This window comes from Nothobranchius furzeri, chromosome 4 (assembly GCF_043380555.1).
Source record: "Nothobranchius furzeri strain GRZ-AD chromosome 4, NfurGRZ-RIMD1, whole genome shotgun sequence".
NCBI classification, from domain to species: Eukaryota; Metazoa; Chordata; class Actinopteri; order Cyprinodontiformes; family Nothobranchiidae; genus Nothobranchius; species Nothobranchius furzeri.
In genome coordinates this window covers 63,271,639-63,292,561 of record NC_091744.1, presented here as the reverse complement: position 1 = coordinate 63,292,561, position 20,923 = coordinate 63,271,639, and the positions used below count along the sequence as shown (strand labels likewise).

Here is a 20,923-nt window from a genome sequence, read left to right as displayed (position 1 = left end):
CTTTTCTTAGAATTAATCCATTAATATGAGGTGATTGACCCTTGATTATTTGTCAAAGATGGCGTGATATTTAAAGATGCTGCATTTCATACATCCAAATCAGGCACAGAGCTGAGAAAAAGAAAGTATCTGTCTCAGTTTCTCTCCTGAGAGTTTGGTTTTACTCTATAAACATGTCCTTGAATCAGACGGTACATCTCAGTCAAGTCTGGAGTCTCCGTCTGCCTCCGACCTGCGCTCTGACCTTCCTGCAGATAAGCTAAATGAAAAGAGCACCAGGACAGATACATAAATAAATAATGCCAAAGTTGCTGCTGGTATTCTGAGCGGTGATGGATGGGAGGTCTGGGACAGTGTGTGGGAACGTGGCAGGCTGAAAGGCACTAGAGCTGACAGCAAGAGAAGGCTACAGCTTTACCCTCATAAGACGGTGACGTGTGATTGGCTGAAGGCTAAAGTGGCAGATATCAAGGATTTATTCCTGTCTAAGTGTCAAACTCACGCTGATTCCCCATCTCCGTTCAGACATTGCACATTTATATGAGTAATGTGAGAGCAGAAACGCAGAGTGACTTTTCATCAAGTTGTATTTCACGAGTTCAGATGTGACTGATGCAGAAACCAGATCAGGGTAGATGAATTTTCCTGCAGAAGGCTGAAGCAGGAGAACGGAGAACAATGGGGCCATCACTTCATTCTGTATCAGATTTCTGTGGACTGTGCCAAGCCTGGCAGGTGACCGGGTCAGATGTGTGACACTCACAGATCACCTAAGCTCACTGACTGTTGTCATGCCAATAGAAGATGTGGCCACTCGGCCGCGAGTACTTATGCCTTTTAGTCATACTTGTAAATGAGGAAGAAAAATTCTGTTCATTAAATTCATTAAAAACATCTCTAATGACACATCAGAAACACCCACTCACCTCAGATTAGCCATTAGCTCACTTGGCCAATCCAAACTAATATCTATTTCTCCAAACTGAGGCTGTTCAAAGAACTTTCCACAACAATAGCAAATAAATTGTTTGCAGGAACCTACTTCAAATGCATCAATCTGATCTAATGAAAAGCTGTCAGATTTGAAAAAACAGTTTAAAAATTTATTCCTGAACTGTTCAAATCAAAGTACTTTATTCAACCTTATTAGTGACCAGCATGTTCTTTGCATGCTTAAATAATGAAAACATCTTGCAATCTTAAATAACTATAATAAAAATACTAAAGGAATAGAATTAGCATCAGTTTAAACCAGATTTATCCAATTCATACTTTGACAAGTAGGCAGAGTGCTAAATGTTTTTTATTATAAAGGCAAAAAATGAAAAATGTCACATGATTAGTGATGAATGAAGAGTTATTACTTAATCATTTGAGGTAATCGAATGATGCATGAGATTACTTTTGCACAAGAGGCAGTAACTCAGGAGAAGTGCACAACACAAAACACAAGAACACTTCTGTGATAATTTTGCAGCTGCACGGGTTTAATCAACACTCACAACTCAAGCAGCTGCTTTCCTCCCAAAATCTTTTTGTTTTTTCAGATTTTGCCACAATCCATTATGATTTTTCAGATCACTTAAGGTTGCAATATTATTAAAATCTAATTAATTTAAGTGAAGCAATAACATTTTAACATATAAATAAACAAACAAAAATACATACATAAATATTACATAAAGATTCAGGCCTCACAGGTGCTAGGATGTTACCATAGTGACTTGATTTGATTGTGCAAATGAAATGAAGTTTGCCAACTCCTCCCTGAAGTTCAAACAGATGAACTGAAGAGTGCCCTAAATAAACACAGAAGAGCTCTCTGTGAGCGAATGTTTTTGTCACAACAGTAAACCAGTGTAATAAATAGTTTGTGGGAAAATACAGAAACAAGTCTCAGAAATATATTTGCTGATACTTATTTTTTTATTCATTTTGTTTAGTTATTCATTTATCTATCTGTAATAAACAATTATCATTTCATTGATATTATGTGATTGTGTCCTTAAATGTCAGCCCCAACAGGAGGCAGCTCGCCACTCTGAAGTTGCAAGTGGAATAGTCTGGCCACAGAGGGTAGTGGGGGTCTGTAAAGGGTGATTTTAGCCCATACTGGCTCAAGAAAATGATTTAAAAATATGGAAAAAGTTGCATCATATCCTTTTACCACAGTCTGCATGGCTGATCTGATCAAGACCATGACTGACAGCTAACACTGGTGGTAACTGGTCACCATTACTCCCAGTTCCCAAACAGACAAACAAACAAAGTAATGTGCTAATCTGTGCAGAAATCAGCTGCAACAAAATAAATAATCCTGCTGGGTGAAATTGAAATGTTTAACCTCAGAGCACATGAAAGAGACAGAGCGAAGGAGACATGGAGCTCTGAAGACAGTTTAAGTAGATCTGACCTTGGTAATTTCATGCTGTTCCACACACGTTCTTAAGAGCGATTAGACGTAAAAGCACTCAGTCTGAGAGAAGGGAAGCTGTGCAGAAAGGCCTCCAGTTTGCTTCACCTGAACATGAAAAGGTCTTTTTCTTCACAGACAAGAGATGTAAGAATATTTACAATATTTTGGTAAATTAACAAAAATCTGTCTGTCTCACATCTTTTAGTTTGTAGACTTTTATTTCTAAGAGAGCGTCAAAGAAAGGAAAAGATTTGGGCTAAAAGAGGTAATAGTTTTGAAGAATAACGATCATTTTAGAGTTTTATTTTAAATGTTTTAGAGAAAAAATGGATCCAGAAAACAAAATAATTAAGGGAGCATTACATGCATTAAAGCACACTGATTGTTATTTACCCATTAATCTTTCGTTTTCATCACTTAATCGATTCACTTCTTCTGCAGCTTTTAAACCCGAGTACACACACCACTGTACTAATTAACAGAGTAACATAAATGACCGCTCACATATTCAAAATCTGTTGACAAACACAGAATAAATTTTTTATAAAAATAGTGAAATATCAGTAAGGTAAGGGGTAGTGTGTCATGTTTACTGTTATGAGAGATCACAGTGAGCCCTGATTGGTTGACATCCCATGAGGCCAAATAAGCACCCTGCCACATGAGCATCAAAATGCAACAACTACAAATAGTGTAATATGCAAATGAATTCCTGAAAAGCTGAAAACAATTTCCCTATCAACAACAATTTGGTGAAACAAGAGAGAAAACTTGTCTCCACGTCTCAGGAAACCATCAAAATAAAAGCATCATTTCAGTTTTAAACAGGTCTCAGAAAATTTATTTCAAGTGACTGAACTGTCATTTTTATAAGTTTCATGGTTAATCGCAGTTTAATACAAACAGTATTTTTAATAAGACTCTTTTAAGCTGTCTCAACACTCCAAAAACCCTTCTTGTTACTCCCACAGACATCCCTTTTCTTTAAAATGTTGATATTTTTGTCTTCTTTCACTTGGTGAGCCTTTTGTTGCTGTGATTTCCCTGAAACTCCTCAGGCACACAGAACTGACATGTGACCATCAGACACTATCCCACCTACAACTCAGAAACAGTTTTTGAGTACAGTTAATTGTTTTTGCACAGCAGCTGTTAGTTTGGGGCTTAACCTCTTATCTATGTTTCTGAGTCCTTGTATAAAATACAGTCCTGAAAAGGGACACAGGCATGTTGTGATGAGCCTAATGAGCCACTGACAGCAGCTTTAACATTTCTTTTTAAGCGACCTATAGTTTATTCAACAAAATGTACGCATTTTGTCATACAGATGACTACAAAGGAATGTCATAAATTATTTTATAGAAGAAAGCCTGTCCTCTCTTTAACGCCACAGCCTGAGTGCATTTCCCCGAGGGGTGAGACTCCGAGCTCCTCTAATGAATACCTTGGCCTTTCATTTAGAGACACCTCACTGATCACTCATGGAGCCTCCTGCAGGGCTTTTAATGCTCCATCTAGTCCCATCAGAACTACCTGTCGTGTTTTTTCTCTGCCAGAGCAACAAGTCCAGAGCCGCCTCTAAAGGCTATAGTTGAGCTAGAGACAGCAGAATTTAATTAACTCTCCGTTAAAGCCTCCTCCTCCTCCTCTCACTGCCTAACATGCCTCTCCTCTTGCCTTCGTGGACCAGATGGGCGGAGTGAAAGCAAAAGGTTTGCGATTACCTTTGGATCAGGCTGCTCCAAGTGTGAAATTATTGTCACGGTTGAATGATGTAGCTGTAAGCCTCTAAGTAACTGTTTGAAATTATGCCAAAAAAAAAAGGGGTCTTTCAGAGAGGGAGACAGACATTTAGGGGTGATTAGTTACTGGTGATCACAGATTACCTCCCTCGGTTCCCCGAGATCACTTTAATTTTATTTTCATGACTGTTTGGGGCATTTTCTGCTGCGGTAAGTTAGGAATTGCTGTGATCCATGGACAGCTGCCTACAAACTGGTGCTTTTGCATCTCGGCTAATCATCTAGGGGGGAGTTGTGGTAAACACTTTCATTTCTCTCAATGACATCAGCAGTGCAGACCCCAAATCAGAATAAATGAGGCTTATCCTTCAAAGAAGAGGACAATTTAGCATCTGTTTACATCAGTGATGCTAAACCTAAGGCCGTGTTTGTCTTCAGGAAAGCTCCCATGACTGTGGGGGCAGAGTGATTTGAAAGTTAGCACCTGTTCAGGAGAAACACGTCACCCACAGCTGGAACAGGCTTCTGGTTTGTTTTTGGAACACATTTTATTTTTATGAAAGGACAAACATGGCAATGATTTAAAAATAAAAGACAGTTGGAATGTTAAAAATCATGTTTGAAGACAGCAAAGTGGTGTGATGCTCGTTGGAATGTTGTATAAAAACCCGAATAAGACTTTAGTTGTCTTGTACAATTCCAGTGCCAAAAAAATATTTGGCACCAGAAAACCAACATGTCAGAGAAACATACACATTTTTCCTATTTAAAACAAAAACAAGCGGTTAATTAAAACAATGCACAAAAATGATCCACTTTTCTTTATACAGTAGACTTTCAGCTGAACGTTTACTGAAAAAAGTAAATCACAGAACAAGGAACTTATTTCAGTCGTTCTTTTTTCAATCATTTCCTAAAGATCTGTTCCATTTATGTCTAAAACAGATCACAAATGGTGAGCTGTGTTTTAGACACAGACAATGCTGGGTAAAGAGGCTCAGAAAATCTGTGCTGGTAGGAGTACAGTAAGGCAAGACTGCCCCCTGGTGTCACATTAAAGAACGATAAACTGCCCTCTTCAAAGTCCAGGAACACTCCCACTCTCTGCAGCCCATCTGCCTTCACAGGGACCGACTCCTTGCTGTGCAGCGCCTCCACCTTCTTCTTATCGCACGCCAGGCACCAGGAGTAGCTGTTGAACCCCAGCCGAGAGCTGTCCTTTTGGCCCTTCCTTTCTATCTGACCCTCACACACACCCACCTTCCAGCGGCCGTCGTCTACACACACCCTCACCTCCCAGTACCAGCGACCCCCTTTCAGGGCAGAGGAGGCCAGCACCTGAGGGAAGGAGCTGAAGCGACCTTCGTGCTCCACGTAAGCCTGCTGGGAATCGGCGTAGGCCACACTCCTGTTGTCATCGGACAGCTGCAGCTTCGGATGGGCCGTGTCCGCATCCAAGACAGGAATGGTGCCATCTGCAGGCGGGAAAAGGAAGTCATGAACCAAGAACGCAGACACATGTGTTGGTCTAAAAGGGATCATCAGTGAGGCGTGTCTTACACAGCAACCTGTAGAGGTCTCCGTCTTTGCCTGGCATGGCGAGAACGACCTTGTCCAGACGTCTCTCTGTCCATCTCTGCAGACAGTTCAGACGAGCATGGTCCACTTCTTCCACTTTTGGGGCCTCGAACAGCTCCACACAGTTCCCCACCTCATTAGTCCTGGTGAGGAAGAGTAGTCAGTGCACAACTTTAAAACGGGTAAACTTAGCACTTGTGTTTTAAATAGCCCGCAATTAGAATTTGTTTATACAAAAAGTGATGAGATAAGATTCTGCCAACTGCTGAAAGTCCCACTTGTATTAAATTAGCATCTGATGCAACAGAATCTGATGCTGTCCTTCAGGATGTTTTATAATTGGTGTCCCCTCATTATTCCTTATTTATGAAATGTGGAGCTAACAAACCACCTCCATACAGAAAACAAACTTACAGTTCAGATGTTCTGCTGTATTCCTACAAAGACAAAGAAAAACATTGTTTTTAGGAACAGAAACAGTAATTAAGCCCAAAGAGAATCCCTAGCAACCAAGAAAGCTCCAGTGACCATAATGAAGGCCTGGTCTTGAATACGTGTGTCCCCTCTGGCATCAGCCAGGTTTTCCAGTGTGTGAAGCCCACTCTGGATGGACTCCAGAGATCTCTGAAGGACACCAAGTTTCTTCTCCAGACCCCCCAAGACCCTGTTCTCCTCCTTGGTCACACACTGAAGAGCTGACTGCTCCTCTTGCTCCAGGGCCTCCCTGATGGCTCCATATTGCTGTTTCACTCTGTCTTGTGCCTCCGTTAAATCCACCTGGACAATCCAAACCACATGATGAGCAGACAGTCTCAGCTGAAGCTGTTCTGAGTCACAGAAGTGGCCTTTAAGAGGACGGGCAAGATGACCAACAACTACCGGAAATATTTATTTTGCCGATTGTGCCAAACAAAGAGGACACGGGACGTGCTTTTGCCACTCATAGACCTGGAACAGGATACAGAACCTGGAAGCTATGGTCCTCTAGAGACAACTGTACGAAGGAGGATTATTTGTAAAATGAAAAACATGGTGGACATCCTCTTAACAAGACCAGAGTGAAACATCTGAAAACGTGAGCGCAACTCTTACTCTGAAAGTTTCTTTCTTCCCCGTGAGTTCAGCGAGTCTGTTCTTAACCTTCTGTTCAGCTTCCTGCAGGTGTTTGATCTCGTCTTTCAGGTTCGTCTGGAAGTAAAAACATCCACATAGGTGAATTACAAACATATTGTATCATTAGATTGAATCAAAATCAGCCTTTGAGCGAAACAAAATAAACCGCAAATACCAGAAACTCCTTACAGAAGCAGGAAAACAATGCCCCGAAAGCATGCCTTAAACTTGTCAAAGCTAATCGCTGTAAGCCGACAGAGGAACACTCACTCTGAGCTCCGTCTCTGCCTCCCTGATGCTGATGAAGACGTGGTCCCGGTGGTAGCCGATGACGGTACACACCGTACACACACACACGCTGCACTGTCGACAGTAGATGCGGTTTATCTCCTGGTGCTCCTGGCACCTCCACAATGAAATGTCCTCCACAGGAGGAACTAGGGAATGATTCTGGAAGACTGGTGAGTCCAGATGGGGACGGAGGTGTTCTTTACACATGGACGCTCCACACACCAGGCAGGTCTTCACTGCTGGCTCACATGCAGCTTTAGGACAATAATGGCAGGGGACAGGGCTGTTGGTTTTGTTCTGAGGCCTCAGGAAGATGGAAGTGCGACTCAAGGGACCTGAAGCAGCTGCAGGACTCTTAGTAGAGCTCAAAGGTGACTTGCTGTCTTGCTGTGGTGGATCTGGTTTCCTCCCAGGATCCGAGACACCAGGATTGGAGTTAGAGCTGGCAGGCAAGATGGGCTTCTTTGGTGAGACACGAGATCCTGTCACACCCGTCTCTTTCTTGGAGGCTGGAGGATGAGGAGCGTCACACAGATCTACTTCACTGGAGCTGTCGGAGTCGTCTGATTTGTGTTGGTTCTGTGTGACCGGGAAGTCTCCGAGTTCATCGTTTGGAGGTACCTTGCTGTCAGAGCTCTTGCTGATGAATGTGCCATCACCATGTTCAGACTGTGTAGATGCTGGACTTGCTGCTACTTCAGATGTCAACACAGGAGTCGACTGCCCGGGTTTATCTGACAAAGAAGAAGTGGAAGTCCCGGTGTCAGTGAAAGGATGAGAGGGAGTTGCTTTCTTTGTGACATGCTGCTCTGAAACAGGTGCGCTGGCTTTTCTTTTCCCAAGAAGGCGGCTAGTGAGTGAAGGTCTCCTTAATTCTGAGTCCAGTGCCGATTGATTATCATTAGCAGATGTGCCTGTAGGAAAGAGCAGATTATGGTCAGAAGAAAGGTTGATTTACACTTTTACTCACAACCCAATAGGTTTTTCTCTTCAAGGCTTTTACAATAATTAGAAAATAAGACTGTATCTAAATCTAATCTAAATGTGTAACTGTAACTTTTGCTGCCTCTTGGCCAGGACTTGCTTAAAAATGAGGTTTTTAATCTTAATGGGACCTTTCTGGTTGAATAAATAAAACATATTGAGTTATTAGGGAATGGCAGATTTTTCAATTCTACAAAATAAATGAAGATGCTTTAAAACGGTAGTGAGAACTTAGTTATTACAAGCTAATTAACACATCAAACCCTTTGATCTCCCTCATGACGGTTAAGGTATTTGAGGTAATGTGTCTGACGAGGGGGCGAGTCGCTGCGAAACAGAGAGGTACTTCACTAAAACATTTCTTTTGCATTCACTAATAAATCCACCTCGAGTCCATCCAACCGGTTTACTGTTTTGTATAAGCGGTAGAAGAATGCGTTGGTCCCGAGCCTGTAATAACGCACTTCGTACTTGTTGACGTCCGCCGGGACAGCCCCCAGTATTAGCTAAGCTAACTAGCTTTAGTCACAACGGAATGTCATTTCTGGGCGATTTGAAGAACTTTTTTCCACACTCAGCTTACCTGCAGCAGTGGGAGGCGCTGCCCATTTACCCGGGACACGGGTCTGAATCAAACTTTTATCAAACGGCAGCGTCTGATACACAGTCTTGCACCTCCACTCCGGACAGTGGTATGGTCCGTTCGGGGCAACGCTCCATAAGTCTCCAATACAGCGTTGGCAGAACCGGTGGTTACATTTTAGGGTGACTGGGTCCCCAGTCGTGTCGTTACAGAGAGGACACCTGGCCGGAGTGTCCAACGCTGCCCCCATCTTGTTTAGGCCAATAATTAATCTGTTTCCGCAATGTTTGATAGAAGGGGGCGGAGCCAAAGATTTGAATTCTATTTCCGTTTGAGTGCGTCTGTGGATCAGTTGGACACACACACACACACACACACACACACACACACACACACACACACACACACACACACACACACACACACACACACACACACACACACACACACACACACACACAAATTAAGTATAAAAATATTTAATAAATTATTAAAAATATATGTTTAAAAGAAGAAAAGAGGAAAATCAATGGATCCAGGAAAGGTGGAATAAGAGCAGAATAAGGAGAGGGGGTGATGAAGGTCATGCAAAAGCCAGCTTGAACAGGTGACTTTTCAGCTAAAGGAGACCACTGAGTCCACTGATCTCAGGCTCAGGAGGAGAGAGTCTGGGGGCCACAGCAGCAAATGATCTGTCACCCTGGGTCTTCAGTCTGGTGTGCTGCACAACCATAGGCCTAGGTCACTCACAAACATAGCATCCCAGTTACTTTTGTAACTAATTACTTTTACAATGTGGTAATTTGAGTTACTAACTCAATTACTTTTTGGAAAAAGTAATTTGTAATTATAACTAACTACTTTTTAAACGTAAGATGCCCAACACTGGTTATAAATGACTATCACTTTTCAATCCAGCAATCACATGCAGTTAGAGCAGGGCAAGCAACCCAAGGGCAAGAAGCAGAAATTCCCCTAACCAGCATGGCTGCCACAAAGAGCCCATACAATGTTTAGAAGGAGTAGAACTCAATTTCTAAAAATGCAAATACGAAACGCTGCACATTATCTTGCATGTTTCCAGACAGCTTCGATATTTCAGGATGGTGCATTACTATGGTGCGCCAACCACAGTTTATGTAAATAAAAATGTAAAATTTCAAGCTATAGGACATTTTAGTATATTTATATATAGTATATTTAGTATATTACATAGATATTTTAGTGAGATTTATTAATAAAAATGACATGTTTGTGAATGTGATACACATAATATGAAAAGTAACAAGATGTTACACATTGTGGTTTTATTTATTTAGCCAATAACACAATAAAAACTGTTTTTACTTAAAATGTGCCAAACCCAGCAAGCTACAGCTGCATGAATGAGGAAGGGAACTGGTCTCATCTATTGGTTAAAAGCTGGAACTTCACGCAAGTTCTGTTAGAAGTAGAAAGATTCTTTTTTTTATATTCAAGGCACGATAAAAAATTAATTAAAAACATGATAATAAAAAGAGGAAAGCATAAAATAAAAAAATTATACAAAAAATCAGTAGAAACTCTTACTTAAACTTTGGGAACAAGCATTTCTAGGGCACAGGTGAGTGTCTCTGTCTCTGATAAAGACACATAGGTGCCGAAACGTTGGTTCTTTTTGCACAGATTAAAATTATTTTCTGACCAGTGTGCTCCATACTCCAGCAGAAGTTTTCTCTCTGCTAAATTAAAGCAGTCCAACACAAATGCTGACAGTATTTCACCCTGAATGCAATATTAGCTAAATACATTTCCTGGTAAGAACTGACCACCTGGACTTCAGCATATGCACGACTGGTCAAAAGATACTTCACAGGTGGCTTCTGGCACATAATTTCACATCTGATGAGTGAGAGGTGGATTGAGCAAATAATTGTTGATTCAAAAGGATGCTGCTAAAGTTATTCCACTGAAAAATCTGGTTTGACTCCCCAGGACGGTCATTTAACATGAGCTGTGAGCTTTTGCTGAAATCGGAGCTCTGGCTGGAACTGGGGAAAATAGGAAGTGCTTTCACTTTTACTGAAATGGTTTTTTTTTTATAAACTTTGACCAACCAGATCTGAGAAATTTGTATAGGTGTTTACCAAGACCCCCCAGGCACCCCCCTTTCTTAGAAAGCTCATTTCGTTTTAGTAAATCTGTTAAACATTCCTCTGTTAATACAGAATACGATTGTAAACCTGTAGATTCAAATAAATCCTTTTATGAGACCAAAGAATCATTTCATTGAACGGAGTTGTCGTCTCATAGCTGCCATCAGAGACAGTTATATAATTTTATTTTGATCTGACATTCATGGTTTAAAGAATACTTTATATTAAGAAAAACATGGTTTATTTTAGGTTTGTTTAAATATACATTTAAATAGTTTTTTTGTTTAATTGTTGTTTGAGGTGGAACTAATGCTCTATATGTTGTTGTGGTCCGGTCTGTAATTGTGACGCACTTCAGTCAGCAGAGGGCAGTGTTCATGTGCCTGTTAAGGCAGATGAGACCATTTACTGCAGGATGTAACCTTTCCTAACCCATTTGAGTTAATGCGGCCAGTGAAGTACGAAGGTTTCTGTTTTATGCGGATAAGTTGCTAATTAGACAATTAGACATCATTGTTTTGTGATAATATGCGGGGATCAAATAATTTCAAGGTGGTATGCGCCCGCACAACCCTCAAAACTCACTGCATATCCAGAAGATGTGTTAAGCTTTGGAATGATTTAGATGACAACTTACAGAGTGCTGCTAGTCTACTACTATTTAAAAGACAATAAAAGATGACTGTTATTGAGAAATATGTTGAGAATATGTGATGGAAAAGCTTCTTAGTTTTATTCTGACTGTGTGTTATATAAAAGAACAGTACAAAATATAAAACTGAATAACAAAATATGCATGAAAGGTTCATTAACAAAACATTTACTGTCAAAAAGTCTAATATTGTAAATAGTATAATATTGTAATGTGGGGAAGGCGCACATACGCTTTGCTTCAGCCTACTCCATTTGAGCATTGCTGTTGTAATGTTGTGAAATTTGAAAGAATACAACAAATGTAACTGCTCAATGAATGTGCTAAATAAATAAAATAAAATGTTCTAAAGCCAATTTTTAGAGTTAGTAAGACATTTTATGGTCTAAAATGTTTGTTTATTCTCTGTGAGAATGTGTACATTTTATTAAACAGAATATTTTTGTGGTATTTGTACAGTTCCCACGGCACGGTTGGTGGCACGGATGTGTTAATAAATCCAGTTAACATAGAACGCCTTGTGTCCATGATTCAACTTGGAGGGAGTTACACTCGTCTTCTGCACGGACCTTGGTGTTGCAGCTTCTTGTAAATAGTGGCCGAAAAGAAGTCAGGAGAAGGAATTTTATTATGGCTTCCCTTCTTGGTAGCAAGGTCACAGAGCAGTGGGAAGCACACGGTTAACCCCTTGGCGCACCGGTGAAGCAGTCTGTGGACAAATCAATGTCTGGTGACCTCTGACATTAGAGTGGACAAATAATTTTGATCATCTCCAATGCTACACCTAACATAAAACAACTGTTCTGCATAGAAAATACATGAAAAATTTAGAAAACTTTTTAGACCGAGGTTTTGAAGATGTTCTGATGTCCAGAAGCGTTTGAGTGGCGGTATCATATCAACACAACCTTGAAACTTAACAGCAAATGAAAAGAAGCGGTTGAGCGAGACGAGCTGCTGTGATCAGTGACACCAACCTCTTAACAAAAATAAAACTACAACTGAGATTTACAGTGAAAACCTTTATTAAGTATTCATATTTTCAGAAATGAATTTCTTTGCTCTAATTCATATCCCCATTTTTTATATTAGCTTATCAATATCTACATGTATTCATATTTACAAGAACATCTTCACTTTGAGGCTGGGACAGGCCTTACAAACGTCTTCTGACTTGAGTTCATCTCCCAGGCACATCTACTGCTCCGTATTTAAGCTTCGGCTGCACCGCGTTACCCTGTATGTCCCAACTAAACAAATGTGGTCATCGAAGAGAGAAGAACAGTGAGACAAGGACAGAAAAAAGTACACAACAGAACAACGTGTGTGTGTGAAGCTGGCACCTCGGCTCGCTAGCCCAATGAACTATTACACACATCACACTCAGAGCAAGTGTGTGTGTGTGTGTGTGTGTGTGCATGCACTCATGAAAACAGACACACGTAGAGAAACACACTCACGTAGCAGCAACGAGTCCTGCAGCTTTCAGTTCTAATAGCCACCTTCACAGTGTGGACATACAAACTACAAAACATTCCTCTCAAACTGAAGCACTGTGCAAAGTTAGCTAGCAGGGCATAGAATTACTTCTGTTAAAATCACTTGAAATATTCTCTGTACACACTTTGTAATTCAAGTTTAAACATTACTCCTAAAAGCAGTTTTAAATACATGTTTATTTTACTGTAAGGGGGAGAAAGTGGCATGTGAGCAAGAGAATCATGAAAATTTCTTTGTCAAACCTAAACACTAGATTTACACAAACCCAATAATATTCAGAGTAGTTTTTTTGTCAAATAAAACATGAAACTTCTGACTGTGACACAAAGATAACTGCTAACATAGGTTAATATTTGTAATTACATAATCTACAAAGGTATTGTTTGAATGTACTGTGTGTGTGTATGTGTGTGTGTGTGTGTGTGTGTGTGTGTGTGTGTGTGTGTGTGTGTGTGTGTGTGTGTGTGTGTGTGTATGGGTGTGTGTGTGTGTGTGTGTGTGTTTGTGTTGACCATACATTTTCATCTAAAGAATAACAGTCTCTGCCCTTGTCAGGGTTGCCAAGGGTTTCCTTCCTTTTGACAAGAAGTGCAGTGGGATCCATCTAATTGCTGGGACTAATGTAGAAGAGAATGGACTTCAAACAGGTCACATTGTTCAGCAGGAAGTAGAAGGCAGCCTGATGGGTTTGATAGAGTTCTACTTCTGCACAAATCTGGAATGCCTTTTTCCTGTGAGATGTAGAAAGATCTGTACTTTGACTAAAACGGACTCTTTGAAATTAAGGAACCTGCAAGGAAAAAGTAAAATAACAATAATGAACCTGTTGTTTCTTTATCTTCTTTGTAAATTTGAAACAATTACAAATAGATTTCATCAAACCAATATATGTCCTGCATGGGCAGTTTAGCTCCAATTGTTGCAGAGAGTATGACGCAATACATATGAATGCTCTTGCATAAAATGAAGCAAGATTGCGCGTGCATTTTATTCATATAAAACTAGCTGCAGTTTTGCCTTTACAAAATATCCAATGTACATACATGATGTTTTTTCTATAAACCACAAAATGACAATGAAAATACCAGCTCAGTGACCTAGTGGTAGCGTGTCCGCCCTGACTGGGAGGTCAGGGTTCAGTTCCTGGTCAGGTCATACCAAAGACTTGGAAAAAATGGGACCCAATGCCTCCCTGCTTGACACTCAGCATTAAAGGGTTGGATTGGGGGGTTAAACCATCAAATGGTTCCTGAGCCCGGGTGTGTCTGCAGCTCACCACTCCACCAGGGGATGGGTTAATTGCGAAGAACAAATTTCGCACACACATTAGTATGTGTGACAACTGATGGGACTTTGACTTTGAAAAAGCATAAATTAAAACACTTTTACTCATATATTTATAGTTGTCCTTGTTCAGAGGAAAGGGACCTTTACATTCAATTATACTGACTTTAGGCTAATGTGTTGTGGTGAATGGAAAGGGGGAAGCAGATATGAAAAAGAAAAGATGGTGGACAGATGCATCTCTGTCCTTAAACATACCTTTTCTCTGGGTTAGGCTTTACCACCCTCTGTGAAAGAACACAGAAACAGAGAGAAATACTGAAAACACCATTTGAGTATTGCAGTTTTCTCAAATTGCAGATACACAGTGTTTGCATGTGCTGCACACAATCACCACCAGATGGTGCAAGGAATGAGCTAAATCTGGAAATGGTAAATGAATTGTGTTTATAAAGCATTTCCTAGCTTTTCTGACCACTCTCACACACACATTCCTGCCCCCAGTTTGCAGATCGACGGGGACACAAGGTATCTTACCCAAGAACACTGAAATTTGGTGAGGGTGCTGGGATCAAACCACTAGATTTCCATCTGACAGGTGACCACTCTAGCCCCCCAGCCACAGACAGTATTACAAGAATCACCCAGATTGAGTTTAAATGCATCAGACTGCTATTAGGGAATGTGGCTGGAGAAGAAGCTGACAGTATTTTATGTTTTTGGTATTTATCTCTCCTCATTAACTGAATTGAAGCAGTAGTGGACAACCTTTTTTTTCTGTCTAAGCCTCTCTGTGTTCCTCATTACTTTTTACTCCTCAGCCCCCTTTAGCAGACTGGTTAATCCCCTTCTAGCTTTGTTACTGGTGGAGTAAAGTAGTTGGGATGTAGCAAACCAACTATGGAAAAGATGACAGTTTGCTGTGGTTCACTGAGAGAAATAAGATGTTTATTGGACTGTCTGAGCCATCTAAAATAAAACGTACACATGTCTTAACCGGATTCAAACCCTGTTCTAAATTAAGCTGATCTCTTTTTAGAAGCTGCTTTATAAACTACACCTGGTCATAAAAAAACAGGAGTGCATATAATCCGTGGTTCTGCTCACAACGGCTGTTTGCCAGAAGGGTTTCAGTTTTATTGCTTCCCTGATCTGTGTGCCCTTTCTATTTTCAGCCTGTTCAAAGTCATGAGCTGTAATAAAACCAGCGACCATTCCTGAGATTAACATATTCCTATTTTATGTAAGCATATGCATTCGTCTGTTTCGTGGAACATGGCCTGGATTAAGAAAGCACTTAATGGTAATTCATCTGGATCTACTCAGCCAGTGAATAATGAAAGTATTCCACATTAATGAGATTTATAACCCAATAAAACACAAATGAATGGAAAGTTAAGCGAGACCAGGTACTGATTGTAAAGACTAATTAAATAGAATGCATTTAATTTACAACCAAACCAGTATTATATTGTATTAATATATTATATTATATATTAATATATTATATTATAATATATTATATTATATACAATATAATATATATTGTATATAATATAATATATTAATATATTATATTATATATTAATATATTATATTATAATATATTATATTATATACAATATAATATATATTGTATGAATAATAATAATAATAATAATCAATCAATCAATCAATCAATCAATCAACAAAGCTGCTCAGAATGAAAACTTCTACAAGGGGAAAATCCCTGCTGTCTTTTTGCTGAACCCACCAGGATTCCTGATGTCTGACAGGGTATTTTAAATAAAACTTTGTGCCCCTTTTTACTCACACTTTTTATTTGAAGCTAAAAAGTTTCATATGAACTTCATCTATCCAGGATCAATCTGTCAAATGGATCTGAACTAATTAGGCAACTAGAAGAAATCATTTTATGGTGATTTCTGCATGCAGAAGTGGTGCAGATTCTGATTCCAGATCATTTTAAGTGTGTTAGCAGTGCAGCACTGCATCGATCCAAACCGATCCTCTTGACAATGCTAAGTGAGACGGTGATTAGCCACCATTCATTTAAAGTTTTATTGGTGTCTCAGACCTCAATTAGACCTCCATCATTACTTCTGAAGACAGTTACTTAATGACACTATAACTGCATGAATAAGTTAAAATTTATTTCTGCGATTAGTTCATCGTCCACTGAGTTAAACGTGGACTCATTCAGTTCCAGTTGATCTAAAGTTGGTTAGGCTGATTGAAATCCCCTGGACTAGTTGCTGAAATGAAGAAAAACACAGCATGGAGATGACTTGTTGATGCAACAATTCCCCATCTCTGCCTCAAAGAGACACATAAAACACCGCCATTCAAAGCTCATCCTCACCCTTGCTTTCAGCCAGCAGCTCCTCTGTCATGAGTCCATCCTGCCTGTTCCCCAGGACAAAAGCCAGGAAGGACAGAATCAGGGCATCCAGGATACCCATGATTGCCAAGATGTAAGCCCAGCGCACAGAGCAGGCCCCCAGGCTGTATTTGTCTGTTTGTTCTCCGCACATTCGCCGGACCTCGTCGCTGTCCCAGCCATCCGGGTAGATCATACAACCCAGGACCAGACAGACACCTAAGCAAGGGAGGATGACAGAGCAAAGGGTTGGTGACATCATCGAAAGGTGGGACACATTACTTAATGGGATGGATGATCATTTGAAAACGTGCATGCTCTTTCTAAATGTTCCACCCAAAGAAAAAACTTTTGTTCTGCATCTCCAACTTGCATGAGGATTTCCTTTAATGCTTTCTGCAGCAGCAAAGCAGAAAGCGTACGAAAATAAGCTGAGTGTACATTTAGCCAGAGTGCACAATGCATTAATAATAAAACACGCCCTGGGTTTTTTTCTGGTTAATTCCTGAAACATTTAGTTGCTTTCAGAGGCTGACGTTTCTACTCATAGAACCTACAAGCTGCATGTTTGATTAAACAGAAATCTATGCCTATGTTTGCAGGAGTGAGAACATTTATGCTGTCTACTCACTCACACACACGTCATCCGTATGTATGCACGGCTGCACAAAAACTCTGCAGTTTATTAGCTTACTGCAGCTCCTGAAATATCAATAATTAAGATATCTTTCACTGAGAGAAGGGAGAAAAGGAAAAACTACAGGCCCATATAAAAGCTCAAGACTTCACAGAACACTGATAACCATGAACTGGAGATTCATTTTCTTTCTTTTTCTTCATCATTGCTGATTTTAATGCACACAGAGCACAGATGAAAAAATAAGGGTTCTGCACTATTGCTTTTGTCAATTTATAATTTTTATTGCAGCATAAAAATCTATTTAATTGCTTCAAAGCTGATTTAACAAACAACACATTGTTATTTAATAAATAGAGGTTTATATACCATTCTAACAATATGCTGTGTGCAGTTAATTTCTAGTCTTCTGTTAGTGTTTATCAGTTTTCTAAATGTGTAAACATAAAACAAAAGACAGTTGAAATCATTAGTTCTTTTTGTTAAAAGTAAGATTTGATGCATGATGCACGAAAATGGCTTCATTTGTTCAAATAATTCATTTTTAATTGGCATTTTTGCACAAATTTTTTGCATCAAACTGGGAAAAAAGTAGATGGGAGACGTTCTGTTTAGGGATTTCTATAGGTCACCATCAGTAACTTGAATCTGATGCGGATGAGCGTAGCCCATTGAGCTGGGGTGTCGTTTTGGACCATATACAGAAGATTCATGGTCCATGCTGGGAGACCTGTCAGAAGGACCTTGCTGTATGGAGATAAACCTGTTTTCTAGCCTTGTCGTGCTGTTTTGTGATTATTTGAATACAAGCATCATTACTGATGCTTTCTGGACATTTACATGAACTAATATCTCCAGTAAGAGTCCACATCACTACACATTTAGTGTATTGTTAGTTATTATGTGAAACATTCTCTGCACAGAGGGAATACCAAGCAGGCCAATTTTGTAAAGCCTTTGCACATCCATAGCCTTTCCACCTGTCAGGTGCCTTTACGAAGCTAACGCAAGCTTTTCTAGCTGCCTCCCTTAAGCCTTGGGTATGATTCAATACAATCATGAATTTTACATTGAGGCTCAAGAGGAGAGAGGAGAGCCCCACAGAAATCAGAGCTGGTGAGAGGAAAGGATGCATAATGAAAAAAATATCAGAAAGCATGCAGGGAAGATACCAAAAGAGAACAGGAGTCATGGAGGAATATATCAACCATGGTCTCTTCTGAATATCGTTCCCTCAAAAACTGGCAGATAAACATCTGTAAGGGAGGCTCTGGCAAAGATCAGTCCAACGGGAGAGCACATCTGCTACTTTTGTGTTTAGAAACAGCTTGTAGTAAAAGGCAGAGCACATACTGAACATCCACTATGATCACTCAATACAAAACAAACAAAAATGTCCAAATAAGTAAGACCAGAGCACAACTTCAGTGTGTGTCATGACCAGAAAAGGATTTTTGCTTTTTTTCACTTTCAAAATGAGTCTGGTTCTGAAACGGGCACGTAAACTCAACATTTTAGTAAGATATAAGCCTGGGTAGATGCACCTGCTCGGCTCTGATGCAGAACTTCACGCTCAGGAAAAAAATGCTGAGTTGTGGATTTTTCACTTTACAGAAATAACTGCACACCTGACCTGACAAAATGCATCCATCAGAGCTGAGACGACACATTAACCGACTGTATTATTTTATCCTGTCAGTTTCTGCTCTTCTTTTCCCTGCTGGAGGAAATCAGCTGACAGGTGCAGCAAAAGAAGACAGGACAAAACAGAAACACACAGATAGTGTGTGTGTGTGTGTGTGTGTGTGTGTGTGTGTGTGTGTGTGTGGGTGTGTGTGTGTGTGTGTGTGTGTGTGTGTGTGTGTGTGGGTGTGTGTGTGTGTGTGTGTGTGTGTGTGCACGTGAATGCATTGATGTGTGTGTGTTGGGAGGTGAGGAGTGGACCTGAGCCAGTCACCGGCCTCCTGTAGGACCTCAGAAACATTACAGAACCACTCCATGCTGGATCCTTATGGCAGAGTTATATTTTGAAGCTTATTTAGTCTTTCTGCTGTCTCTCGCTCTGCCTGGGAACACTGGGGGGTGAGGCAGTTGGGAACTGGAGAGAAAAAGGCTGGCTGCTTATATAAGAGGCTGCAGGTAGAGCAGATGAGGTGCAAACAGCTCTGCAGGGATGTCTGACAGGACACCAGCAGATGGCACAAAGCGGCCTGATGGCTGTGGGTTTGTCAAGAGCACATTGGCTCATTTTCGAAAATCTCGTCCATACCAAAAGAGTCCTGTCGTCTTCAAGAATCCCTGTGTGCTGTTTGAGAGTGACGAAGATGAGTGGAGGTCCATGGTGACCTCAATAACAGCAGCCTGATTGGATTTGTGCACCTGGTTTACCAACAAAGACAAACATCACTGTAATCTGTTTAGCTCTGTTGGTGTAGACGCAGCAGCATGTGTGTGTGTGTGTGTGTGTGTGTGTGTGTGTGTGTGTGTGTTTAACACAGTTATTGGCTTGCGAGGGATTTGGGCTGCATGTGTTGTGAGCCTTTTCTTTCATTATTCACACATTCACAAAGCCATGAAAATGAAATCCCATTTCTTCACTCGCACTTTTCTTCATGGATCTTCTTGTCTCCTCATAAAAAAATAAAAAAGGACTCAATTAGGCATGTACATCATTCACCTCGGTCTAACAATGCTCACGGATTTTGCTCCACCACACACACACACACACACACACACACACACACACACACACACACACACACACACACACACACACACACACACACACACACACACACACACACACACACACACACACACACACACACAATTGGCTGCTCTCAAAGCATAAAACAAAATAAAATAAAACAGAAAACACAAAAGGCATGATAGTTTGGACAATCCAACTAAAGCGCAGAGAAAAGATTCCTTTCTATGGGTTTGAAGGCAGGAGGTTGTGCATGTGACCGCTAGAGTTTCAGGGTTTGACAGTCGGAGGGAGGAGACTGTTACAGAAGGTGTTTATTCATTGGAGCCTCCTGATGACGACAGAAGGCTAAATATTCCATGAGAGGGATGGTAGGGAGGAACTTCTGTAGAAGCTGTTTGCACGCAGCAGGTGAGAAAAAGGTTTAAAATGGACTGGAGAGCCAACTTATGATTATTTAAGGTTGCAATGTATTTTTTTATTTCAAGCACTGCAGTTGCCAAACCACACCCTAAGTCAGTACACCCGTCACTGAGCCCTTGTAGGTGGGGAGAATCAGAGGTCAACGGTAAAATCATTTTCTTGTCACAGAGTTGGCATTGCTGGTTCAGGGAAGGTTGATAAAGATGTTCAGGATGAAAAATCGTGTTTGCACAAACAAAATAAAATAAAAAATGTACAAAGAAATCAAAAATAAAATGAAATATCAAAATAGAATAAGACAACAAAAATAAAGCAAAAGAAAATGTCTTTACTATTCACAGACTATTTCACTGACTGAGTATGACAAGGTATCAGAAACATAACAAAAATTAAAAATCTGTTTTGCTGACCGTTCACCTGAGTGTTTTACTCTATCCCAATTAAAGTTCATTTGAATCAACACAAGTTGGATTTAATATTTTTTATTTACGTTTTTAC

At 40.3% G+C, this 20,923-nt stretch overlaps 2 protein-coding genes across 2 annotated transcripts in view; both read right to left on the bottom strand.

The window, feature by feature from the left end:
- Positions 1-4,687: 4,687 nt before the first annotated feature.
- si:dkey-29p10.4 (tripartite motif-containing protein 14) lies at positions 4,688-9,017 on the bottom strand. The gene is made up of 7 exons (XM_015964198.3): positions 8,708-9,017; positions 7,120-8,054; positions 6,829-6,924; positions 6,265-6,513; positions 6,151-6,173; positions 5,719-5,879; positions 4,688-5,633 (listed from the first exon to the last, which is right to left on the bottom strand). Exons 1-7 carry the CDS (start codon positions 8,955-8,957, stop codon positions 5,095-5,097), a joined length of 2,253 nt encoding a protein of 750 aa, XP_015819684.1. The 5' UTR covers positions 8,958-9,017; the 3' UTR covers positions 4,688-5,094.
- A 4,370-nt stretch (positions 9,018-13,387) lies between these two features.
- Positions 13,388-20,923, bottom strand: part of LOC107388609 (LHFPL tetraspan subfamily member 3 protein) — a 35,987-nt gene continuing 28,451 nt past the window's right edge. Inside the window, exons 2-4 of the mRNA XM_015964197.3 lie at positions 16,641-16,877; positions 14,537-14,565; positions 13,388-13,784 (exon numbers count right to left, since the gene is read on the bottom strand). Of these exons, the coding sequence (XP_015819683.1) occupies positions 14,549-14,565; positions 16,641-16,877 (254 nt within the window). The 3' untranslated portion in view covers positions 13,388-13,784; positions 14,537-14,548. The remainder of the gene's footprint in view (positions 13,785-14,536; positions 14,566-16,640; positions 16,878-20,923) is intronic.